The following is a 23,459-nucleotide window of genomic DNA, read 5'->3' on the forward strand; positions in this document are numbered from 1 at the left end:
TAGGCATTTTTCAACTTTAACCCTTCAAACTTTTTTCTATCATAACTGGCCAAACACCCTATTTTTGGACTACATTACCCTCATCATTTTCATCAAATTTACAAAGGCATGCCACTTTCCCTTATCAATTCCAGCACTTCCACCATTTTTCCCTTTTCAACTTAACAAATTTCATCACTCAACAAACTCCATTACTCTCAATAAATTAGCAAATTTCATCAAACAAGTATTACATAATTGAAGATATAATTATCAATTGGAAAGCTTCTTAAGGTTAGTTTATACTCTTACCATAACCTAAACTTTTAATCTATTGATTTTATCATTTGAGTTCGAAATTGATGTGAGTTTTTATTGCAAATGTTGTTATTTTTCATTAACAAAACAATGTGACTTGTTAAAGTAGTTAGTTTGAGTTGAGAAATGAAAATCAATCATTGAAACCCTTGAAAAATCGAGTGAAACAGAAGCCCAGAACAAGTGAGACAGGCACCTGTCTCACTTGCCTGTCTCACCAAAATATGTGCGACAGGCAAGTGGGATAGGCGTGTGAGACAGGCGCCTGTCTCACTTGTTACCACTGGTTTTATGTGAGACAGGCAAGTGGGACAGGCGCCTGTCTCACTTGTTACCACTGGTTTTATGTGAGACAGGCAAGTGGGACATGCGCCTGTCTCACTTGTTACCACTGGTTTTATGTGAGACAGGCAAGTGGGACAGGCGCCTGTCTCACATAAATTTGCTGGTTTTATGTGAGACAGGCACCTGTCCCACTGCCTGTCTCACTAAATTTAAGTTATTTTCCGAAAGTAATAACTTGGGCTACATGTGTCCGTTTTAGGCGTATAATATATCATTTCGAAGCTTACGATGAGACGAAGTAAATCAAAAATTGTATACTTCATATAATCCACATAAATGTACTGCATATTCATTTTTACTAGGTTTTGTAGCGTGAAATCTTATCTCTTTTGTTTTTTTTTTAGGTTTAATGGATTCCGTTGTACTTCAATTATGTTATGACGGTTGGTGGGAGACATTAGCAGATGGCCATACGGAGTACGTGAATGCGAAGAATACAGCATTTTTAGTTCGGAAAGATTGTACGTTTGAGCAATTTATGGCAAGGGTGTATGAAGTTTTACAGATAAATCCTATTGAATATAGTTTGTCGATGAAGACAACTTTGAGATCTAGTAACACAATGTATCGTGCATGTTCACTACCTATGGATATATTTAATGATGAAATGGTTAATGTTGTGCTGCACATGGCCTCTGATGTGGTCAATTATGGATGCATCCCTATATTTGTCACCACACATCCTCGAGTTCCGGCCGAAAATCCTGAGCCACTTGTGCAAAGTGAAAGTTCGTTTAGAGCAAACGAGTCTGTCCCTGATATTGAGGAAGAGGTGTTACCACAACAAATGTCGTTCCAACAACATTACTCACCAGTCAACGAAAACAATGACACTATTGATGATAATGGCATTACGATAGCGGATGTTGAAGATAATGTGTTACCATTAGGGACATTATTAGGGCAACATTACTCTCCATTTCAAAATAATGAGTTCCGCAGTTATGATGATCCTGGTTATAACACCAACAACACAGAAGCTGATAATGTGCAAGGCATGAACTCCAATACTGAAGTTGATGATAGGGACACTGGTCATTCCGATATTCCTATCAATAATGAGGATGAGCATCAGTATGATATTCCTGTTAACAATAGAGAGAATCGACCTATTCCTCCGATGGCCCGTTCGAGGAGGAGGACAACAGTTGATCCCCTGGTGAGTCTTGCTCCAGTTTTGCCTTCAAACTTGGTTGCTCCAGACTTAGTTAGAAGTTGTAATTCTGCCGACATTGGTGTGGGAAAGTTGTTCGTTGAGAAGAATGAGTTAATACTGGAATTGCGCAAAGTGGCCTTGCGGGAAAAATTTGATTTCAAGATTGCACGGTCCACAACGACACGCTTTGAGGCTCATTGTTCTTCGGAATCATGTAATTGGCGTCTTCGCGCAACAAGAGGTTCGGATGAGCATAATGTTCCTTGGGTAGTGAGAAGAGTTGACAATGTTCATACGTGCTCTAATGAGGTTTTGCCTAGTGGCCTCCGCCAAGTTAGGAGTCGGGTTGTTGGCCATCTTATTGCGGATAAATTTATTCAAGATAAACGGATATACACGCCGAATGACATTAGAACAGACATGCAGCAAGAATACGGGGTCCAGTTAACATATCAGCAAGCATATCGGGCTAAAGAAGTCGGTCTTGAAATAGTACGAGGGAACCCTACAGAGTCATACAACTTACTTCCCAAATACTCTCACGTTTTGACCAAAGCGAATGAGGGCACAGTGACACACCTCCAGCGGGATGGAGATGATAATTTCTTATACTACTTTGTTGCGCTTGGATCTTCCATTAAGGGCTTCACACAGTACATAAGGCCTGTGATTGCTGTAGATGGCACTCATTTGAAGGGGCTATATCGTGGAAGCATGTTTGTAGCAACATGTTTGGATGGTAATAATCAACTGTATCCGTTAGCTATTGGGGTCATGGATTCAGAAAACAATGATACTTGGGAATGGTTTATGACGAAGTTACACGGAGTGATTGGCTATAGGCCAGAGTTAGTATTTATCTCTGATTGATGCACTGCCATCAAGCGAGCCGTTTTAAAAGCATTTCACACTGCTAGTCATGGAGTTTGTTTTTACCATGTCAAAGGCAACATTAAGTCTAAATTCAGGATGTCCAAAGCTATTTGGGATCAATTCGAGCCAGCTTTTATTAATGCAGCAAAGGCATATGGACACGAAGAATTTAAAAGACAACTTGAAGGGTTGTGGATGCTCCACTCGGCCGCGGCTGATTACTTAGAGAATAATGTGGGCACGTGTAATTGGGCAAGGTCTGAATTTGAAGGTAGGAGATACAGCATACTTACCACCAACATTGCAGAAAGCGTGAATTCTTTAATGAGGGAACCGCGAAAATTTCCTATTACTCATCTTGTTGATCACTTTAGAAAAACATTACAGCAATGGTTTTATGATAGGAAAATTGTCGCTGAATCGATGAGCACTCGTCTAACGACGTGGGCAGATGAGATAGTCGGCGAAAGGAGAATTTTGGCCGAAAGAATGACCGTTCGGCCAGTGTCTCAGCATCGATTTCATGTTTTGGGTGGTGGTATGAAGGAAGGGATAGTTGACATTCATGAAAGAACTTGCTCCTGTAGAGTATTCCAACTCGATCAGCTTGTTTGTGCGCATGCAATTGCTGCTTGTCTGATCGTCCGTGTGGATTACATAAGTCTTTGCTCTGATTATTACTCTAAAGATTCATTGGTCATGGCATATGCAGAACCAGTAGAACCGGTTGGGGACATGACAGATTGGGACATTCCAGAAGAAATCCAGGAAATCAGAGTTAACCCACCGATCGAAGCACCACCACCTGGTCGTCGTCCAGAGTTAAGAATTCCTTCTATCGGTGAGGATGTTAACCGAAGAACTGTGAGATGTAGTCGATGCAACCAACCAGGTCATAACCGCAAGAGATGTAAAAATCCCATTGTGTCAAATCCAAACTGACTGTGTCGTTGTAACTAATTATGGATTATGAACTCTTATTATAATTTATATTACAATTATATGTAATGAGGTATATTATGTTATGTTCATTTGCATAATGAGTACTAAAGTTGATCAATAATTACTTATAGCTAAATATATGAATATATCAAAAGTTTATATCTATTAGAAAAACAATCTACATCCATACATCAAGTCTTAATACAATACAACGACTTACAAGGCAATATCGCCCGTGAATATATCTACAGCAATTTTCTTCCTGAAGTAATGCCCGTGGCTACTATCAAAATCAAGTTTTAGCCCGAACATCAAATACATTGTAAACATCAACATAAATACACCGCAATCACCACTTCCAGGTGATTGTTGGGGCACATCCTTAATGATTCTTACTTTCCAAGGGTCGGCACTCTGCAGCTCAGATCGAAGGTTGTAGAATCCAACATCTTGAAGCCATTGAGGGAAGACGACCTGAAGAGGTTTGAATTTACGCAAATATGTTTTGTCCTCGCGAAAGGTAACCAACGAGTCGTAAATCCGCATCCTCCTCGCGTGAAGGTCCGCTCGAGCTAGTACCCAATGATCGCCGCCCAAATTCACAGGGATGAATATCTACATAAATAAATTGGTAAATTAGTATATTTTATACACAATTACCATAAGATTGAGTGACAATTCTTACCATATCGACATCCGTAAACGGTTTGGACATGAGATCTTCCCGCCCATCCATATAGCTGCTCAAGTTGTTGCCATATTGTAATGAATTGACATCACAACTACCATTGTTCCATAATTGCTTTAGAAACACCTATTACACGATGAGTAGAAAATTAATAACATTTCGAGATATTTAAAACATCGAAATTATAATTAATGATTATAAAATTTAAAAACATGCCCAAAAGTATGTATCTGTATGCGTGACGCGTTGTGGTAGTGCATTTGGAAACCGCCGTTGCTTCTCGCTGATCAAGCGGTAATACGTGTGAATATGCTGTGAAGGGATTATACCAAGTTAATTTATATCAATATCCATGCCAGCAGAAATATTATTGTGTATTGTAATGTACTGACCATTAAACACGCTTACCTCGTCACCAAGCCACCCCATCGAAGCATTACCCATGAGTATTTCAAAGAAATTTCTAGACTGTTGGACGGGCCGATCCACGGCAATGTTGCCGGCAAACCACTGATCAAACTCCTCACATAGTCTTGAGTCTTCTAGTCCCCTAAGCGGATTCATATCCACACTCGATCTTTCATCAATTTCATAGTCCGTAATGTTGAGTGCGGGTAGAGCCCTGACATTCCTAACTCTCTTGAAAGGAGGAATGAAGTAAGGACTGCCAAATATATACGACGGTCGGTACGGACGCCCAAACTTACTAACGCCGGGAGGTGCCTCCGTGAATATCTGTACACTGTCATCACATATGTCCCCATGTTGACTGTACAAGGACATAGGGGTGTGCTCGTCGTCATTACCAGCATCAGTATGCGTACCATAGCCAGCATCAACGTTCGGACCATAGCATTCTGGGGCCTGTTGTTTCGAGGAGATGAACATATTAACATAAGTTCGGGTTTGAAATCATAATAACTGATGGTTGTCGAAGCCAACAAAAATAAATTCCTACTCTAAATAAATTGTGTATAGTGATTGAGCAGGGTCGTGTCCACAGAGATCGGTAATTATTTAAATCCTTTTGAAACGTAAAACGTAAAATGGGGGAATTGTTGACAATAATAAAAATCAAATTAAAATAACAAGAATGCAAATTAAAGTTGTAATTCAAATTGGAGAAAGCTCTGGTTGAAGGAATTAACTCAGCTTGATTCGACTACTGATCATTGATTCAAATATAGATTATTATTACTCATGAATAGACCGGTTATAGCTACTGAGACCCTCTAATAGCCAATCTCTCCTTAACTAGTCGATAACCAAGGTACGACCGTTGGTTATTTCCCTAATCAATAGACAACCCTAGATACGATCATAGAATTTAATCAATTGACAGCCTGAAAAACCAGAGAGACCCAAATCCTAATCAACACATATGATGATTCATTTAAATTAGATTGTTTATTCTCACAACACAACTCTCTGCTATGTTATTTGTCACAAGCATTAAATTCTTCATACGATGAATCCTTTAATTGACAATAGATTAAGTTGATAATTAAATAGTGGCCAATTACCTAATTAACAAACATAATCATGAAACTAATTCAGAGAATAAACAAATACCCAAAAAGCAATAAAACAATTAAAGCACAAGAAAGATCTCACAGTAGTGATGAATCAAAGCTTCATTAACCTTCAACCAGAAAAATGGGTTTAGTTCCTCATAGAGAGAAGAGAAAAATTAGATCTAGGGTTTCTTTCTTTTTCTCCAATCCAAAAATCCCCCCTTTTCACAATAGATTCCTCCCTTAAATACTCTCTCTCTCCTCTCTTTTAGAATTCTATTTAAAATAAAATACTAATATCTGAAATATTAAATTCGTAATTACAAAAATAACCAAAAATACAAAACACGTTAAACTAAAAACTGCAGGTCCGCAGTTGACAGCACGCGCCCACGCCTTATCAACAAAGTTCTTCTGACGTTCATAATTTCTCCAAGAGAATAATCATCCTTAAACATCATCTTATAGCTCAATTTTATCATCAATCAATAGAATTGCACCTACAAAAGTAAAACATAAGTAAATCACTATTATTAAGTGCAAAACATTGATATTAAGGGAAGTAAATAATGCAAAACTAGTGCATAAATTGCACTCTAACAAATTCCCCCACACCAAGATGATGCTTGTCCTCAAGCATATAACTCAAGACTAATCTCAAATCTCCACTAAATTCTCATCTCAACTCATCCAAAAATAATTTTAAGCAAGCATACCTCAAGAAATTAAGTCGTTCAACGTTCGAGAGACAAGGATTTTAAAGCATAGAATTTCATAAGATAGAATAAGAACATTCAACCACCAAGAAGATTCGTTCAAAATTCAAGTGCAACAAGATGTAATAGCCCTCTCAATAACTTCACTCCATGCACTCAAAGTGTTTAGGGTGTCATTTATCCACTCAAATCAAATCAAAGAATGCTATTACCATAAGCTTGCTCATATATCACATCTCAATCCACAAAACATGAATAAAATGCAAAAATCTAAGGGTCTTAAAAGGGTTGTAATGGGGTTAAATGTGTTAAATGAAAAAGAAAGGTTTACGAAAGAAAAAGAGATCAAAACGAGAAGAATGAACTCATTGAATGAACTTATGATATCAAAATGCTTATTTCTACTCAAGTCACCAAGAATGTAAACATTTTTTTTTTCGATTTTTTTTTCAAATTTTCTTTTTTCTTTTTTTTTTCTTTTTTCTTTTTTTTTCTTTTTTTTTTGTTTTTTTTTGTTGTTTTTTTTTTAATCAAACAAAAGAAACGAACCTTGCACAATTTAATTCAAGCATAATGCTTGTTGATCTAATTGAGAAACTTTATTACAAGGTAGAAAAAGCAACAAAATATATCCACACAATGAGTCCAAAAATCTCCTTAAATTGAGGCTCAAAAAGAAGAAAAATGGTTAAGTAGACGGAGAGAATTAGATGGGTAATGGTTAAGGCTCAAACAAAGATAGCAAATAAAGGTCTTCGGGTAGAGAAAAAGGAAAATGCGAGAATAGAAAAATGGTAAATGGTTTGCCCTTATCATTTTAATGCATAAAATCTCGTAATGTGGCTTCAACATGCATAATAAAGCAAGTTCTAGAATAAACAAACTAGGATTGATATTCACATAACAAAAATAATTAGAGCAAAGTGGTTGCTCATAGGCTCAAATCCTCACAAAGTTGGTAAATTTACCATCAAATCCTGTACACTCTTCAAATGAATCAACCATCAATAGTGGTGTAGAATGAGAAGAAGGTATGAGTGAGATATAAAAGGAAAGGTAAAAAGGATAATAAGCAAGAAAGATGTATGTAGTAAAAAAAATGAAAGATAAAATGTGAGTGATGAAAAAGTATGATAGAAAAAAAAATAGATGTAAATAATGTGAGATAGATGGGAAAAGAGTAGTGAGAGATAAAGGAAAAGAAAATTAATAATATATAAAGCATACTAACTCCAAAATCATTTAAGGATGAGTAGAGTGAAAAAAAAATAATAATAAGTAGAGTGAAAACAATAATTCCAGACATCAATAATGCAAAAATCCCTCCCCCACACCAAGAACTTACATTGTCCCCAATGTAAGATAATCAAAGCTCACATAAAAATTAAAGCGTCAGGATAAAAGATTAAAGGCAAAAACTTCCCTGAATTGTGAGCTTTGATCCTCATAACGTCTATGGGCTTGGCGGGAATGGTGGGATAAATCCCACACTCTTGAAGTATGCGGCCAAATTCTGCTCCATCTTGTCACAGATTTCGATTCACGCGGCTGGAATGCAGGTCGTAGGCTGGTTGCGGACTATTGCTGCTCGATTGGAGCTTGCGGGTACACGGCTGCTGGTTCAGTTGCGCGCGGATGGGACTGATGCTGCGAACTGGTGACGCTGGATCTGCGTGCTGCGGCTGTTGCTGCGCGCTGGGGGATTGCTGGTTGCGCGTTGGTGATGCTGGTTGCGTGCGGGATGCTGCGCGCTACTGGGGCTGGTTCTGCTGCGCTAGTGGGTTGCTGGATCTGCGCGCTGGGGTTGATTGCACGTGAGACCTGGGCTGACGTTGGTTCTGCGCGCTGCTAGGCAAAGGCTGGATCTGCGCTCGCGGGTTGCTGCGTGGCTGCTCGGTGAAGGCTGAATATGCGCACGCGTGGGATGGAGCTGGCTGCGCGCACAGTTGCTGCTGCTGCTGCGTGGGCTGGTTCGCGATGGTGGATCGCTGGTGCTGCGTGGCTGCTCGGTGAAGGCTGGAGAAGAAAACCAATTCTGTGAATTAGGGATTTTGTGAACAGTAAAATTTTTTTTTTTTCGTTTTTTTTTTTCAAATAAAAAAAATATATATATAAAAAAGAAAGGAAAAGAAAGGAAAAGAAAAAAAGTTTTTTTTTAATTTTCAAATAAATAAATAAATAATTTTTTTTTATGATGAACCACTTTGAGACACAAAAAAAAAAAATTTCAGAAGTACTTTTCTAATAAGCACGTGGGCACGCCTTAAAACCATTTCACGTTAAAAATCACAGAAGTACTTATTAGTTAAGACGTGGGCACGCCTTATCAAAAATTTTCTTCTGACCAAAATAAGCAAACACATTATTTTTAAAAAAAAAAAATCTGAATCAAAATTAAAAGAAGATATGACAAAAACCAAAATAAATAAATCATTTGGGTTGCCTCCCAAAAAGCGTCTTTGTTTTATGTCTTTGGCTAGACACATTTATGCATCAATCTCCATAATTGGGACTCTCGAGAGCCACATCCTCCACGATATTCACGGAAAAACCTTCATAAAAAGGTTTTAAGCGATGACCATTAACCTTAAGAACTCTGTCAGAGGTCGGACTCCGAATCTCAACTGCACCATGAGGAAAAACATTAGTAACAATAAAAGGTCCAACCCAGCAAGAACGTAATTTACCCGGAAAAAGTTTAAGTTTAGAATGAAAAAGAAGAACTTTTTGACCAACAGAGAACTCCTTTCTCAAAATCATTCTATCATGAAATGTCTTCGTCTTTTTCTTGTAAAAAACTTCCTGCACTATAGGGTTAATAACATCCACAGAGAATACTGAATGTTCATCACTATGATATTTCATGGCATCATTCATATTGAATTCTATAACCTCTCCATCAAACTCCATAGTGAGAGTCCCTTTATGTACATCCATTTTAGTCCTAGCAGTCTTAAGAAAAGGTCTTCCTAGCAAAATTGGGACAGAATTAGAGGAGTTATCATCTTCCATATCAAGTACATAAAAATCAGCAGGAAAAACTAACTCATTAACTTGTACTAAGACATCTTCTAATACCCCATCAGGATATGCATTAGACCTATCGGCTAGTTGAATTATCACGCCAGTTTCTTTTAATGGACCAATATTCAAAGATGAATAAATAGAACGAGGCATGACATTAATAGAAGCTCCTAGATCTAACAAAGCCTTTTCAATTCTAACACTACCAATTTTACAAGGAATAGTAAACATACCTGGATCCTTGCACTTAGGAGGTAGTTTCTTTTGAAGAACTGCTAAAATATTCTCCCCCATGTGAACTTTTTCATCTCCTCTTAATTTTCTCTTAGAGGTGCATAGTTCCTTAAGGACTTTAGCATATCGAGGTATCTGTTTTATAGCATCTAATAAAGGAATATTTACCTCAACCTTGCGAAATGTCTCAAGGATGTCTTTCTCTTGTTCCTCCTTTTTGGATTTTGCAAACCGGCTTGGAAAAGGAGGAGGTATCACAATAGGTAGGGGTTTCGCTCTGGTGGGTTGCGCATCTTGAGATTGAGGCATCAATTCATTCTTCTCAAGCTCATCTTCTACATACTTTGTCACTTTCTTACTAGGCTCTTGCAACTCTTTCCCACTTCTAAGGATGACAGCACTAACGTTTTGCTTTGGATTCACCTCAGATTGTGAAGGCAATCTCCCTAATACTTGAGACTCCAGACGGCTCACTGTAGTCGCCAATTGACTCATTTGGTTCTCCAAGTTCTGAATGCTTGCTGTAGTTGCCTGCTGAAATTGTTGTGTGTTAGTCGCAAGTGATTTAACAATTTCTTCGAGAGATATACCTGACTTGGAGTTTGACTGTGGAGGTGCTGGTTGTCTTGGTGGATACTGTTGTGGGAATCCTGACTGCCTAACTCCATAGCTGAAGTTGGGATGATCCTTCCATCCCGGATTGTATGTTTGTGCATAAGGATCATACCTCCTCTGAGGCATGCCTGGAAATCCTCCAACTGCATTGGCTTGTTCAACGGGTTCTTCTTGAAGTGTAGAACACATATCAGTTGAATGACCCATATTGTAACAAATACCACAAGTCTTCACTTGTTGCACATTACCTACAACAAACTTTTCCACAAGAGAAGTGAGTTTATCTAAACGTTGTTCAACTGAAGAAATATTTACCTCATTCACCGTTCTTGAAGTGGCATCTTGCCTGCTGCCAAATTGTTGTGCATTGGCAGCCATATTTGAGATCAACTCCCTTGCTTGAGTAGGGGTCTTGTTCACCAACACGCCTCCACTAGCAGCATCTATCATACTCCTATCCATCAATGATAATCCTTCGTAAAAATATTGAATAAGAAGTTGATCAGAAATTTGATGCTGAGGACAACTGGCACACAATTGTTTGAATCGCTCCCAATACTCATACAAAGTCTCCCCAGGAAGTTGTCTGATCCCACAAATATCTTTTCTGATGTTGGCAGCTCTTGAAGCAGGAAAGTACTTCTCGAGGAACTGCTTCTTCAAACCATTCCACGTTGTAATCGATCCAGGAGGCAAGTAGTACAACCAATCTTTAGCTAGCCCATCCACAGAGAACGGAAAAGCACGCAGCTTAATCTGCTCTTCAGTCACGCCTTGTGGTCTCATACTTGAACACACAACATGAAACTCCTTAAGATGTTTATGAGGATCTTCACCTGCAAAACCATGAAACTTGGGTAATAAATGAATAAGACCAGACTTTAATTCTAAATTTACCTCCAAGTCTACATATTGAATGCAGAGTGGTTGTTGATTCAAGTCTGGTTCAGCTAACTCTCTAAGAGTTCTTTCTACAGGTGCAGGTCTATCCATCACTTGTTCTTCTGAATCGCTAGATGATTCAACTAAATCAGGCACTGTATCTGTTTCAGAAAGCAAAGGCGACGAGGATCGTTGCTTAGCTCGCTTTGTCTGCTGTCTCAGCTGGCGAGCTGTCTTCTCAATTTCAGGATCAAACGAAAGTGTACCTGTACGAGAAGAACGAACCATACACCAAGTAAAACGTAAAAAGGATTAAATAAATGACACCAATCCCCGGCAACGGCGCCAAAATTTGATGGTTGTCAAAGCCAACAAAAATAAATTCCTACTCTAAATAAATTGTGTATAGTGATTGAGCAGGGTCGTGTCCACAGAGATCGGTAATTATTTAAATCCTTTTGAAACGTAAAACGTAAAATGGGGGAATTGTTGACAATAATAAAAATCAAATTAAAATAACAAGAATGCAAATTAAAGTTGTAATTCAAATTGGAGAAAGCTCTGGTTGAAGGAATTAACTCAGCTTGATTCGACTACTGATCATTGATTCAAATATAGATTATTATTACTCATGAATAGACCGGTTATAGCTACTGAGACCCTCTAATAGCCAATCTCTCCTTAACTAGTCGATAACCAAGGTACGACCGTTGGTTATTTCCCTAATCAATAGACAACCCTAGATACGATCATAGAATTTAATCAATTGACAGCCTGAAAAACCAGAGAGACCCAAATCCTAATCAACACATATGATGATTCATTTAAATTAGATTGTTTATTCTCACAACACAACTCTCTGCTATGTTATTTGTCACAAGCATTAAATTCTTCATACGATGAATCCTTTAATTGACAATAGATTAAGTTGATAATTAAATAGTGGCCAATTACCTAATTAACAAACATAATCATGAAACTAATTCAGAGAATAAACAAATACCCAAAAATCAATAAAACAATTAAAGCACAAGAAAGATCTCACAGTAGTGATGAATCAAAGCTTCATTAACCTTCAACCAGAAAAATGGGTTTAGTTCCTCATAGAGAGAAGAGAAAAATTAGATCTAGGGTTTCTTTCTTTTTCTCCAATCCAAAAATCCCCCCTTTTCACAATAGATTCCTCCCTTAAATACTCTCTCTCTCCTCTCTTTTAGAATTCTATTTAAAATAAAATACTAATATCTGAAATATTAAATTCGTAATTACAAAAATAACCAAAAATACAAAACACGTTAAACTAAAAACTGCAGGTCCGCAGTTGACAGCACGCGCCCACGCCTTATCAACAAAGTTCTTCTGACGTTCATAATTTCTCCAAGAGAATAATCATCCTTAAACATCATCTTATAGCTCAATTTTATCATCAATCAATAGAATTGCACCTACAAAAGTAAAACATAAGTAAATCACTATTATTAAGTGCAAAACATTGATATTAAGGGAAGTAAATAATGCAAAACTAGTGCATAAATTGCACTCTAACAAATTCCCCCACACCAAGATGATGCTTGTCCTCAAGCATATAACTCAAGACTAATCTCAAATCTCCACTAAATTCTCATCTCAACTCATCCAAAAATAATTTTAAGCAAGCATACCTCAAGAAATTAAGTCGTTCAACGTTCGAGAGACAAGGATTTTAAAGCATAGAATTTCATAAGATAGAATAAGAACATTCAACCACCAAGAAGATTCGTTCAAAATTCAAGTGCAACAAGATGTAATAGCCCTCTCAATAACTTCACTCCATGCACTCAAAGTGTTTAGGGTGTCATTTATCCACTCAAATCAAATCAAAGAATGCTATTACCATAAGCTTGCTCATATATCACATCTCAATCCACAAAACATGAATAAAATGCAAAAATCTAAGGGTCTTAAAAGGGTTGTAATGGGGTTAAATGTGTTAAATGAAAAAGAAAGGTTTACGAAAGAAAAAGAGATCAAAACGAGAAGAATGAACTCATTGAATGAACTTATGATATCAAAATGCTTATTTCTACTCAAGTCACCAAGAATGTAAACATTTTTTTTTTCGATTTTTTTTTCAAATTTTCTTTTTTCTTTTTTTTTTCTTTTTTCTTTTTTTTTCTTTTTTTTTTGTTTTTTTTTTGTTGTTTTTTTTTTAATCAAACAAAAGAAACGAACCTTGCACAATTTAATTCAAGCATAATGCTTGTTGATCTAATTGAGAAACTTTATTACAAGGTAGAAAAAGCAACAAAATATATCCACACAATGAGTCCAAAAATCTCCTTAAATTGAGGCTCAAAAAGAAGAAAAATGGTTAAGTAGACGGAGAGAATTAGATGGGTAATGGTTAAGGCTCAAACAAAGATAGCAAATAAAGGTCTTCGGGTAGAGAAAAAGGAAAATGCGAGAATAGAAAAATGGTAAATGGTTTGCCCTTATCATTTTAATGCATAAAATCTCGTAATGTGGCTTCAACATGCATAATAAAGCAAGTTCTAGAATAAACAAACTAGGATTGATATTCACATAACAAAAATAATTAGAGCAAAGTGGTTGCGCGTGCGACATGCCCATCTCGCGCGCGCGAGGTGCGCATGCCGCGCGCATCTCGCGTGCGACAGGCGCTTCTCGCGCGCGGCGTTCGCACCTCGCGCACGCGAGATGCGCCTGTCGCACGCGAGATGCGCGCTGCACGCCCATCTCGCGCGCGCGAGGTGCGCACGCCGCGCGCATCTCGCGTGCGACGCAGTGCGAGTTAGCTTCCCCCCTTTCTCTTCTCTTCCCTTTCCCACATGCATCTCACCCACCACCGCCATTAAAACACCACCAACAACAACAACATCCCAAACAACAACAACAACCCAAACAACAACAACATCCCAAACAACAACAACAAGAAAAATGGCAATAACAACTCACCTAGGGTTTTCAATTTTTTTCTTTGATTTTGGAGACCTCCGAAGATTTTCAACGTGATTTAGCTTCTTTCAAGTGCCAACAACTTCCTCCGCTGCCGATGTACGCTGCCGCCGACAATCTATAGAACTTCCGGTGATGAGATTTTGGTGAGAGGGGAAGGAATTTGCTTGAGGGAAACGTGAGAATGAGGAGGGTAATTTCGTCCAAAATGTGGTGATTTGGCTAATGTTGAAAGAAAAAAATTTGAGGGGTTAAAGTTGAAAAATGCCTTCTTTTTTTGGCTTGTTTTGTAAATTTCCCGAGAAAAATGTTCTTTTAATTGTTTCTTGACATTATGTGATTACAAATATTGTTGTTCTATTATTATTCACTAACTAAGCAAATTTGAAATAACTTATCTATAACATTCTTCAATTTAAAATTTTAAAAGATTATAATTTTGTTTACATTTATATATGTATGTGCACAGGCACATGCACACAAATGCATACGTGTATATTACGCACCTTTCCCTATAAATATTTTAACATTTTGCTCAGACCTAGTTCAGACTTCAAGAATTCTAATACTAGAAAATAAACAAAATAAAAAATATTTATGGTTTTATGAAAAAAGGGCAATTGGATTCATCTTTTTGTGAATTTCTTGCTAGGGATTTAGATTGATTAGAGCTTAAGCATGTCAAAGTTTCCCTTTGTTCTGATTCCTTGTTATGTAACAAATTAATATTTGCCATAGTTCTTTTGTTTCTTTTATTTTTATTTGTATTGTTATTTTTGTTATTGATTTTCCTATTTTAATTTTCAGAGCAACTCCCCATGGTTCAAAATGACACTACGTTGAGCATAATGGACCACTTCAGCAAGGAATGTATGCCTAAATCGTGCCTCTTTTGCCGATCGCAGACTCAGTATCTCGTCATCCGACCCAGTTAAAAACTTCACCGTATTGCCCAACTGAATAAGTCTAAGTTAGTTGAGATATTATCAACTTAGTATCTAGTTGCTGATATGTTGGGATTATTTTGTTTTCATTCCTGTTTCTGTTTTTTTTTTTGGCTTCTATAAATTAGCCATGGTTGAATAATAAAGTCATGAATCATTCAATCAAAAAAATACTTGTGTATATCTTGGAGGGATTGGCTTCCTCGAACTAGCCAACTATCAACGTTCCCAAGTGCAAAGGCAAGATAGGAAGAGACAAGCAGAATAAAAATAGCTTGCCTGTACCAAAGTAGTATCAGAGCCTGGCTATGGATCAAAGAATGGAGTAGATTGAAAAAGGTATTGAGTCACTAACCACTAACCAAAATGAAATCCTCAGCCAAATTAACTTAATGTTTGAAAAGCTGAATGCACGGATAGATCAATTATCAAGTCAAGCAGCTAACGATAAGGCTGAAGATTTTTCGATTCCTCAGTAAGTCCAAAGAGGACATAGCAAGGGCAACGACAACACACCTCAAGCAAGTTCCAGCCACTACTATGCACCAAAACCAGTAAAATTGGACTTTCTAAGATTTGATGGTGGGGTGGATCCAACAAGCTGGCTATGCAGAGCTGAACAGTTTTTCGAAATCCATGAAACTCATGCTGCTGATCGAGTTTCTTTAGCCTCATTTCACTTGGAGGGCGATGCACAATTATGGTACCAACTACTGAAACAAGAAGCAGTTTACATATCTTGGAATGAATTTAAAGAAGGGCTTCACTCAAGGTATGGTCCTAACAAATTTCTTGATTTTTTTTGGAGAGCTAACCAAATTGCAGCAAATTGGAAGTGTATAGGAATAACAAAGTAAATTTGAGAAACTCTTAGCTAAAGTCGGGCATCTACCTCAAGCACGCCAAGTGAGCTGTTTTATTAGCGGTTTGTGTGAATCAATTCGTACCGATGTACAAGCCAATCGACCAGATAGCTTGACTTCAGCTATTGGGTTGGCTCGGTCATATGAAGCAAGAGAAATCTCTAGATGCAAATCCTCCTTTGCTGCAAAAGGGAGTTCTTAATCTCGCAGTGTGGCACCCCCAAGCTTGCCTCGTGTGCCAATAAAAAAGATGACAATTGAAGAGTTGAACGAGCGAAAAAAGAAAGGGTTGTGCTTCAAATGCAATGAAAAATTCAGCCCTAGCCATGGCTGCAAAAGGTTGTTCCTAATTCAAGCAAACTTTGATGATAGTGATAAAGATATCAAGATGGAGATTGAAGGAGATGAGGTAGTTGAACAAACTGAGACAACACCTGGAATTTCCTTCCATGCCATGGTGGGAACTCAAACTCCCGAAACGATGCGAGTTATGGGAAGGCTGGTGCAAAAGGTGGTGACAGTACTTATTGACTCTGGAAGTACTCACAATTTTATCTGACAAGAGCTAGCCGAAAAGGTGGGGCCGCAACTGATACCAATCAAGCAACTCAATGTGATGGTACCCATTAGCTGTGTTGACGATGACAAGGTACTTTTAATTTTAAATTTTTTTACATTATAAATAATTGATTTTTAATAATTATATATATATTCATTTACTAATAGACTAATAATTAAGTAAAAGGATGTTTGTTTTAATGACTTAAAGAGACTTGACTTAATTAATTTAGTTAAGTAGAGGTATTTGTATCTGTAACTTAATGGGACTTTTTAGATAATTTGTACTTAATAAAATTAGCTAATTTTTTGGAATAGAGAAATATGAATGAGCTAACTAATTTTCAATCTAAAAAATATCCCTATTATATATTATTTTTCATGCCTATTCCAAAACTCACCCATAAATATTTACTTACTGATAATCTTATCTTATATTATGTACTATTATTGAGAAGTCGTGATAAAATCTGAAACTTGTGGTACTTTATATATTATGATTCCAAAATCATTATCTATTCAATTGAATATGTTTTTGCTTATATATGTTAAAATATTATGGTATTTATTTTCTTCAGGATATATGTGTGTGTGTGTGTGTGTGTGTGTGTTTGCTTATTTTCTTTATTTGATATTCAAATTTAATAAGGATACAAATGTAAAAGTACATGTTTTTAGTTTTTTAAGTGGAAAAAACAAACAATTCAATACTTATTTTCAGAAACACGGACCCAAAAAAAAAAAAACATATTAGTCAAATTTTGACATTTAGTCTACTTAGAATTCCAAGCAATTTAAGTCTATTCAGATTTCAGACAAAAAAATAAATGCAACTAAATTGATTTTAAAAACTATACATGTAGAACCAAGAACCAGTGCAGCATTGGATTTGGCTCTCCAAGATCCACTCTAATCACTTCTTGATGTTAAAACAACAATCAATCAAACTAATCTTGGTGTTTATGATTAAGCTAACCAAGATAAGCAAAACTAATCAACGTAAGATCAACAACAGAACAACAACGCAAGGCAAATTTAAAGTGGTTCGGCCACTAATATGGTTACATCCACTGTGAAAAGATGAACCAACCTTTCACTGAATGAGAGTTTACAAGATACAAATTTACAAAGAAGATATAACTGAATCAACATCATGACATGTCAAAGTATGTGACTATGAGTGCGTTTGGGATTGAGGTTGGGCAGCTATAGCTTAAAAGGTACAGCACTAAAGTGTTTGGTAAACACTAGCTGCTGTAGTTTGGAAGTTATATTGATATGATTTTTCACTTGTATAATGGAAAATCTATTATATCTTTAATAATTTTATCAAAATTATTATTTAAAATTTACATTTACTATATATTACTAACTTTTGTTTAATAGTTACAACTTTTTTTCCACAGCAGCTGTAGCTTAAAAGATACAGAATCTCAATCTCAAACGCACCCTATATATAAAAGACGAGACTAATCTAGAAAGATCCCCCAAACGTCGGCATATAACCCCTGAGCTTAATAATAAACTCAGCTACTTCCCGCGCTTATAACAACCTTCAACAGCCTTTTAAAATTGCCCATGACCATGTGTCTATGTCTCATTAACCTTATTTGCTGAAATGCCAACCTTAGCTGCCGTTTTGGTTAAGATGTTCATGTGCTTGGCCACATGTGTTACTAATGCACGCAGCTGATATCAAAAGTGTCACGCACCGCTTGGAGGAAAAAAAAAAAGGCCAAGCGTGGTAATCTTCAAAAGCAACAGCCAGCTGCCTGCTTCATGACTGCATGCTTCATTCGTGAGTCGGTGGCCATGTATATATAAATTGAAATAATTGAAAGCAGCTCTCATTTGTGCTTCCATCGTTAAAGTGAAAGCAAAACCGAGAGAAGTAAAGAATAAAAACCGAAGAAAAGAAAAGAGAAAAGAAAAGGAAAAAGAAAAGAAAAGAAGAAAGGAAGAAGTCGAGAGTGGGGAAGAGAGTAACTGAAAAGAAAAGTTACAGAAAATAGAATTGGATAGTTAGATTAAAATCCAGCAAACCAGTGGGTAATAGATTTATGAAATTTGAGCAGTTATGTTACAGTTTGCATGATACGTATAAGTTTATATATCAGTTCTAACAGTTAATTTTGAACCCTGTATTCTAGGAAAAATCCACGAGTTTAGAGACCCACAACGAACCCTGGAGTGAAATAGGATCTGTGAGTAGATACTATTATTACTATTATGTATTATGTGCAGCATTTATGTTTGATATTATGATTTAATACCATATTATGATTACATGTATGCATATTATATGTTTGATTGAGTCATAAGATGTGATTGCAAATCACCATATATGTACCATTCTCCATAGACTCTACGCTTGCGTATTGGGAGTTAGGTTACTCTACCCGTGCAAGATAGTTTAATTACGCCAGGTATTGAGAGGTTTTTCCCCCGCTCTACTCGTGCAATGATGATCCCGACGAGTATTGAGAGTTATTTCCCATGGGTACTATTTGGTATAGTTTGTGATGTGTATATGTATGAATTCCATGTTTGCTGATGTATGATATTCAATGTGGAGTTATGTTACATAATTATGCATAAGCACTAGTACACTATTTATTATTATTATTATTATTATAATTACATCCACTCACTGAGTCGCAAGCTCACTATTTTTCTATTTACCCCTTTCCTCCTAGGATTCCGCAGGATTTCGTGCAGATTAGTTATAGTTAATTGAAGTGGTCCACGAGACGCATTGCTGCATGTCTTGCATTTTGAGCACGTTTATGTTGCTTATATTTTATATGTAAATATACTTGTAATGTCAGTATGTACAATGAGACATGATCTATGCAAGTTTTGAATTCATATATGATTTAAGAAAAGGCACAGAGGTTGTTATGTGTTTATAAAAAAGGCCATATAATATACATATTTTCATGAATTAAATTTGTACCACAAAATTTAGTTATTAATCCGCATGATTCGCATCAAATCCGACATGTAGGTCGGAGCGGGTCGTGTCAAAAAGCCTGTCATATAGCCTCCTTGGAGGCTTCAACCAACATATCGCTATATCTCTGAGTCTATAACCAACTTGTAATACTCAGTTGAGAGATCAAATTTGCATTTCATTCTCCAACAATACATATCTAAAAAAAACAAAAGAAAAAACATATTCAATATTATTTTGAGAGAAAATAATAAGTACTCTCGATGTGTATATTGTCTCCAATTGAATTCTTGACTCATATTGCTCATGACAAAATTCTATAAATGAGAGAGAGCACGTAATATTTTTCTGTGTATAGAATCTGCCACGAATTCTTCATACAAATTATATTTTACAAACATTTGTGATACAGTATTAGTTTAATCCACATAATCAATACTATTATGCCACTTCAGTGTATATACAAAATAATATGTACGAAGAGCTTATGATGTTGGTTGATCAAATCTAAAAAAAATAATTTTTCTGTCTATTATAAAATCAATCAAAGTTATGAACTTTTCTTGATTATGTATACATGCACAAGGTTAGAGAAATACCTTGATTTCTTGTTGAAGATCTGAAGAAGTCGACTGTAATCTTTTACACTGCCGTTGTCGGGATCTATATAATATGGTTGTAGTCTTCTCTATTATCCCCAACCGTCTCAACAAGTCTATATAGGAGATGAAAATCCTAAAGCTATATTTTTCTTTTTTAAGAAAATCTATACGATAAATCATATTTTCGTTCTAATTTCCTCTCTTTTACATAGGTATTTATTAGAATCAGAGTTTGACATGAATTTAGCTAGTAAAGGAATTGCAGACCCATGGACTTTTTAGCTCCAACTTAACAGTCAAGGCCTAGTCATCTCATGACACACTGAAACTACTAAGTCAACCCAGGCTATTCCACTAAAACCCCATGCACTCTAGTAAACCATGTAATTAAATAAAAACCTAATTAATTAAAACTCCTTTTAATTAAGAGTAATGATATAGCCACAAACTCTTGTACAAATTTATTTTGTACAAACTGATGTGGCATAATAAGATTGGTTGAATTAAATATCACTTGGCCCACATGATTTTTTTTATTATTTTATATTTTCATTCAACCAATGAATTAATACCACGTCAGTTTGTACAAGAGTTTGTGGCAGTATCATTACTCTTTAATTAATTTTGTCCTTGGTCTTAGACCAATAATAACCACTTAATTGACCCTCTATCTGACGCTCATAATTAAAGCTAGGCCTATGACAAATGTCATGCCTCTGTAATTACATAATCCTTAGGTCGCTATTTGTTCTGGTGATTATCTTCAATATATCTATATTTGTAAATTAAATTAAAATAAATATTATTATTCAATAAATAATTAATTGAATAAACTATGGCAACAAATTTAAATGATCAAGTATCACAAATAACTTGGGTAAGCATCATTAGTATAGATTCCATCTTGTAAATATATGTTCCAATGATCCACGAAATTACATCTCCAAGCTATTGAGGCTTTAACAGTTTATATGGATCTTACTCCATCACAACTCAAAAAAAAACAATAAATGAACGCGAGTTCATTACCTACTCAAGTATAAGATCAATTAAGCTTATTAAAGCTTATGTAAATTATAATCAACGATATTTGTTAAATTAGATCATAAATTAGTATAGTCTAGTTCAATATGCATATAACACATACATATTAACCATTCTACTCTAAGTCTCCACTTCATTGATCAAGATAAAATCATCACAATAGAAGTAGAAAGTTACAGCCTTGTGTATGAAATGCCCATTTCATTAATAGTTGTGCACAATATTTTATTTATAAAGAACTTGTGATTTATATCTTCTAATATTGACATCATATGCCCAATAATCACATACTTTATGAGTAAGGGCTGATAATGTAGTGCTCAAATAAAGGGTAAAATCTTGTTTAGTCTCTATATTTTGAGATTAATGCCCGTTTAGTCCTTGTAGTTTTAAAAATATCTCAAAACATTCATGGTGTTAAATTATTGACAATCATGCCATTACTATTTGCTTCTTTTGGCTTGGTTTTAAAATATTACGTTCTTACAATAATGTTTCTTTTTGTAATATATAGCTAGAAACTACATAAAATAAAATAAAGACAAAAGAATATATATTAATTTTTGTGGAAGCTCATGTATGTCAAAAAAAAATATTGTAAGAAAAGTTAAACTACCAATTTTTTGGACAATAATAAAAAAACTAATATATTTACTCATCAACAAAGTGTTCAGCAACAAATAATATATGTTCTTTTTTATTCTATTTTATTTTAGGCTTCAATTGATAATTTAATTTATTTCTTTTTATTAATGTCAAAAAAAAAGAAACATTATTTTAAGAGGATAATATTGTAAAAGTAAGTCAAAAGGAAAAAGAAGTAATGGCAGGAATGTTTTGAGATATTTTTAAAATATATGGATTAAACGAGCTTTTACCCTAAAATAAATAATGAATAAATAAATCTTATGGAATTCAGGAATTGTTGTTTTATCGCTTGCTTTTAGGGCACAAAACAACAAGTCTAACATATGATTCCAACATTATTCTTTGTAAAGTACCTATGCATGCCAATACACACACCAAAAGATTTTGGTGGATGAAATCTGACTTTCATGAATTATTTTACATTTTAGAAAACATTGAGGATATATAATTAGTATTTAGTACAGACTAGAGCAACATTTTAATTTGTTAAAATGTCAGATGCACTTCTACAAGATTTTCCCTCAATTGCTGCAAATAACACGGCATTACTACCATATATAATAAGCTCAATCAGCAATTTCCGGGATCAAAGTGATTGATTAAATTATTTTTTTCTTTTTTTTGAACAAAGTGGTTTTCATGCCCTTTGACATGGTCATTTTTCTGATGAAATTGTAAAAGGAAAGACACAACGAATTAGTTAGGAGGTCACAAATCTGTATAACTATTCTAAGTTGTTACCTTACCATATTTTCTTCATAATTGTTAATGAATTAAAATCGTTAGAGCTTATGGTATCTTACTGAGCAACTTGACACTCGTCTTTATAGTGAATAATGAATTAAATTGTTTAGAGTTTAACGTACCTCATTTAGTAACTTTATAGACTTATATTAAATTTTAAATGTATGGTAAGTTAACAACTTATACAGAGAAATTCTTGACCTCATACTAATTAATTCCACGTGCTTTTCCTCTTATAAATTCATCAAAAAATGACCATATCAGAGCACAGAAAAATCATTATTAATAAAAGAGAAACCAGCCAATTACATTGATTTTGGAAATGGCAGCTAAGAAAACCAAAGGGAGACAAAAGATTGAGATGATAATAACATTCTCTAAACGTAGATCATGGATCTACAAAAACGCCAGTGAACTTGTGACTCTAACTGGCTCTGAGATTGCCATTGTTGTGTTCTCACAATCTGGGAAGCCATACACCTTTGGTCACCCCTCCGTCGAGGCTGTTGCAAATCGCTTCCTTGGGATGAACCAGTTGCCTAATGACAACATTCATTCGCTGGTTGTCGGTCACCGCCAGGTGAGAATTAACGAGCTGAATCAGCAGCACAATGAGCTGCGGCGCCAGCTGGACGAGGAGAAGGAACAGGAGAAGATATTGACGCAGATGAGGAGGGGTAAAGAGACTCAGCCGCGTATGTGGGAAACCCCTGTTGATGAGCATAACCTGCAGGAGCAGCTTCAAATGGATTCAGCCGTTGATGATCTGCACCAAATTTTTCTGGCCAAGCTCAATGAAAGGGCTGCTGCTGCTGCTGCCTCTTCCCCCGTGGCACCTTCCTTGTATTTTCATCATAAATAA

The 23,459-nt window shown here is 35.9% G+C and overlaps 4 protein-coding genes and 1 non-coding gene across 5 annotated transcripts; all 5 read left to right on the top strand.

Annotated features, from left to right (window-relative positions):
- The first annotated feature begins 153 nt into the window (after positions 1–153).
- Positions 154–2,668, top strand: LOC127899835 (uncharacterized). The gene is made up of 2 exons (XM_052433968.1): positions 154–273; positions 987–2,668. Exon 2 carries the CDS (start codon positions 992–994, stop codon positions 2,666–2,668), a length of 1,677 nt encoding a protein of 558 aa, XP_052289928.1. The 5' UTR covers positions 154–273; positions 987–991.
- A 99-nt stretch (positions 2,669–2,767) lies between these two features.
- On the top strand, positions 2,768–3,613 carry LOC127899836 (uncharacterized). Its single transcript, XM_052433969.1, has 2 exons — positions 2,768–2,928; positions 3,076–3,613. The coding sequence occupies exons 1-2, from the start codon at positions 2,768–2,770 to the stop codon at positions 3,611–3,613; spliced, it is 699 nt and encodes a 232-aa protein (XP_052289929.1).
- Positions 3,614–10,912: 7,299 nt separating this feature from the next.
- On the top strand, positions 10,913–11,019 carry LOC127900147 (small nucleolar RNA R71). Its single transcript, XR_008052167.1, has one exon. It is a non-coding gene; the product is annotated as a small nucleolar RNA R71 (small nucleolar RNA).
- Positions 11,020–15,577: 4,558 nt separating this feature from the next.
- Positions 15,578–16,607, top strand: LOC127899837 (uncharacterized). The gene is made up of 3 exons (XM_052433970.1): positions 15,578–15,660; positions 15,760–15,957; positions 16,259–16,607. Exons 1-3 carry the CDS (start codon positions 15,578–15,580, stop codon positions 16,605–16,607), a joined length of 630 nt encoding a protein of 209 aa, XP_052289930.1.
- Positions 16,608–22,919: 6,312 nt separating this feature from the next.
- Positions 22,920–23,459, top strand: LOC127899838 (agamous-like MADS-box protein AGL62). Its single transcript, XM_052433971.1, has one exon. It carries the CDS (start codon positions 22,920–22,922, stop codon positions 23,457–23,459), a length of 540 nt encoding a protein of 179 aa, XP_052289931.1.

This window comes from Citrus sinensis, chromosome 9 (assembly GCF_022201045.2).
Source record: "Citrus sinensis cultivar Valencia sweet orange chromosome 9, DVS_A1.0, whole genome shotgun sequence".
NCBI lineage: Eukaryota > Viridiplantae > Streptophyta > Magnoliopsida > Sapindales > Rutaceae > Citrus > Citrus sinensis.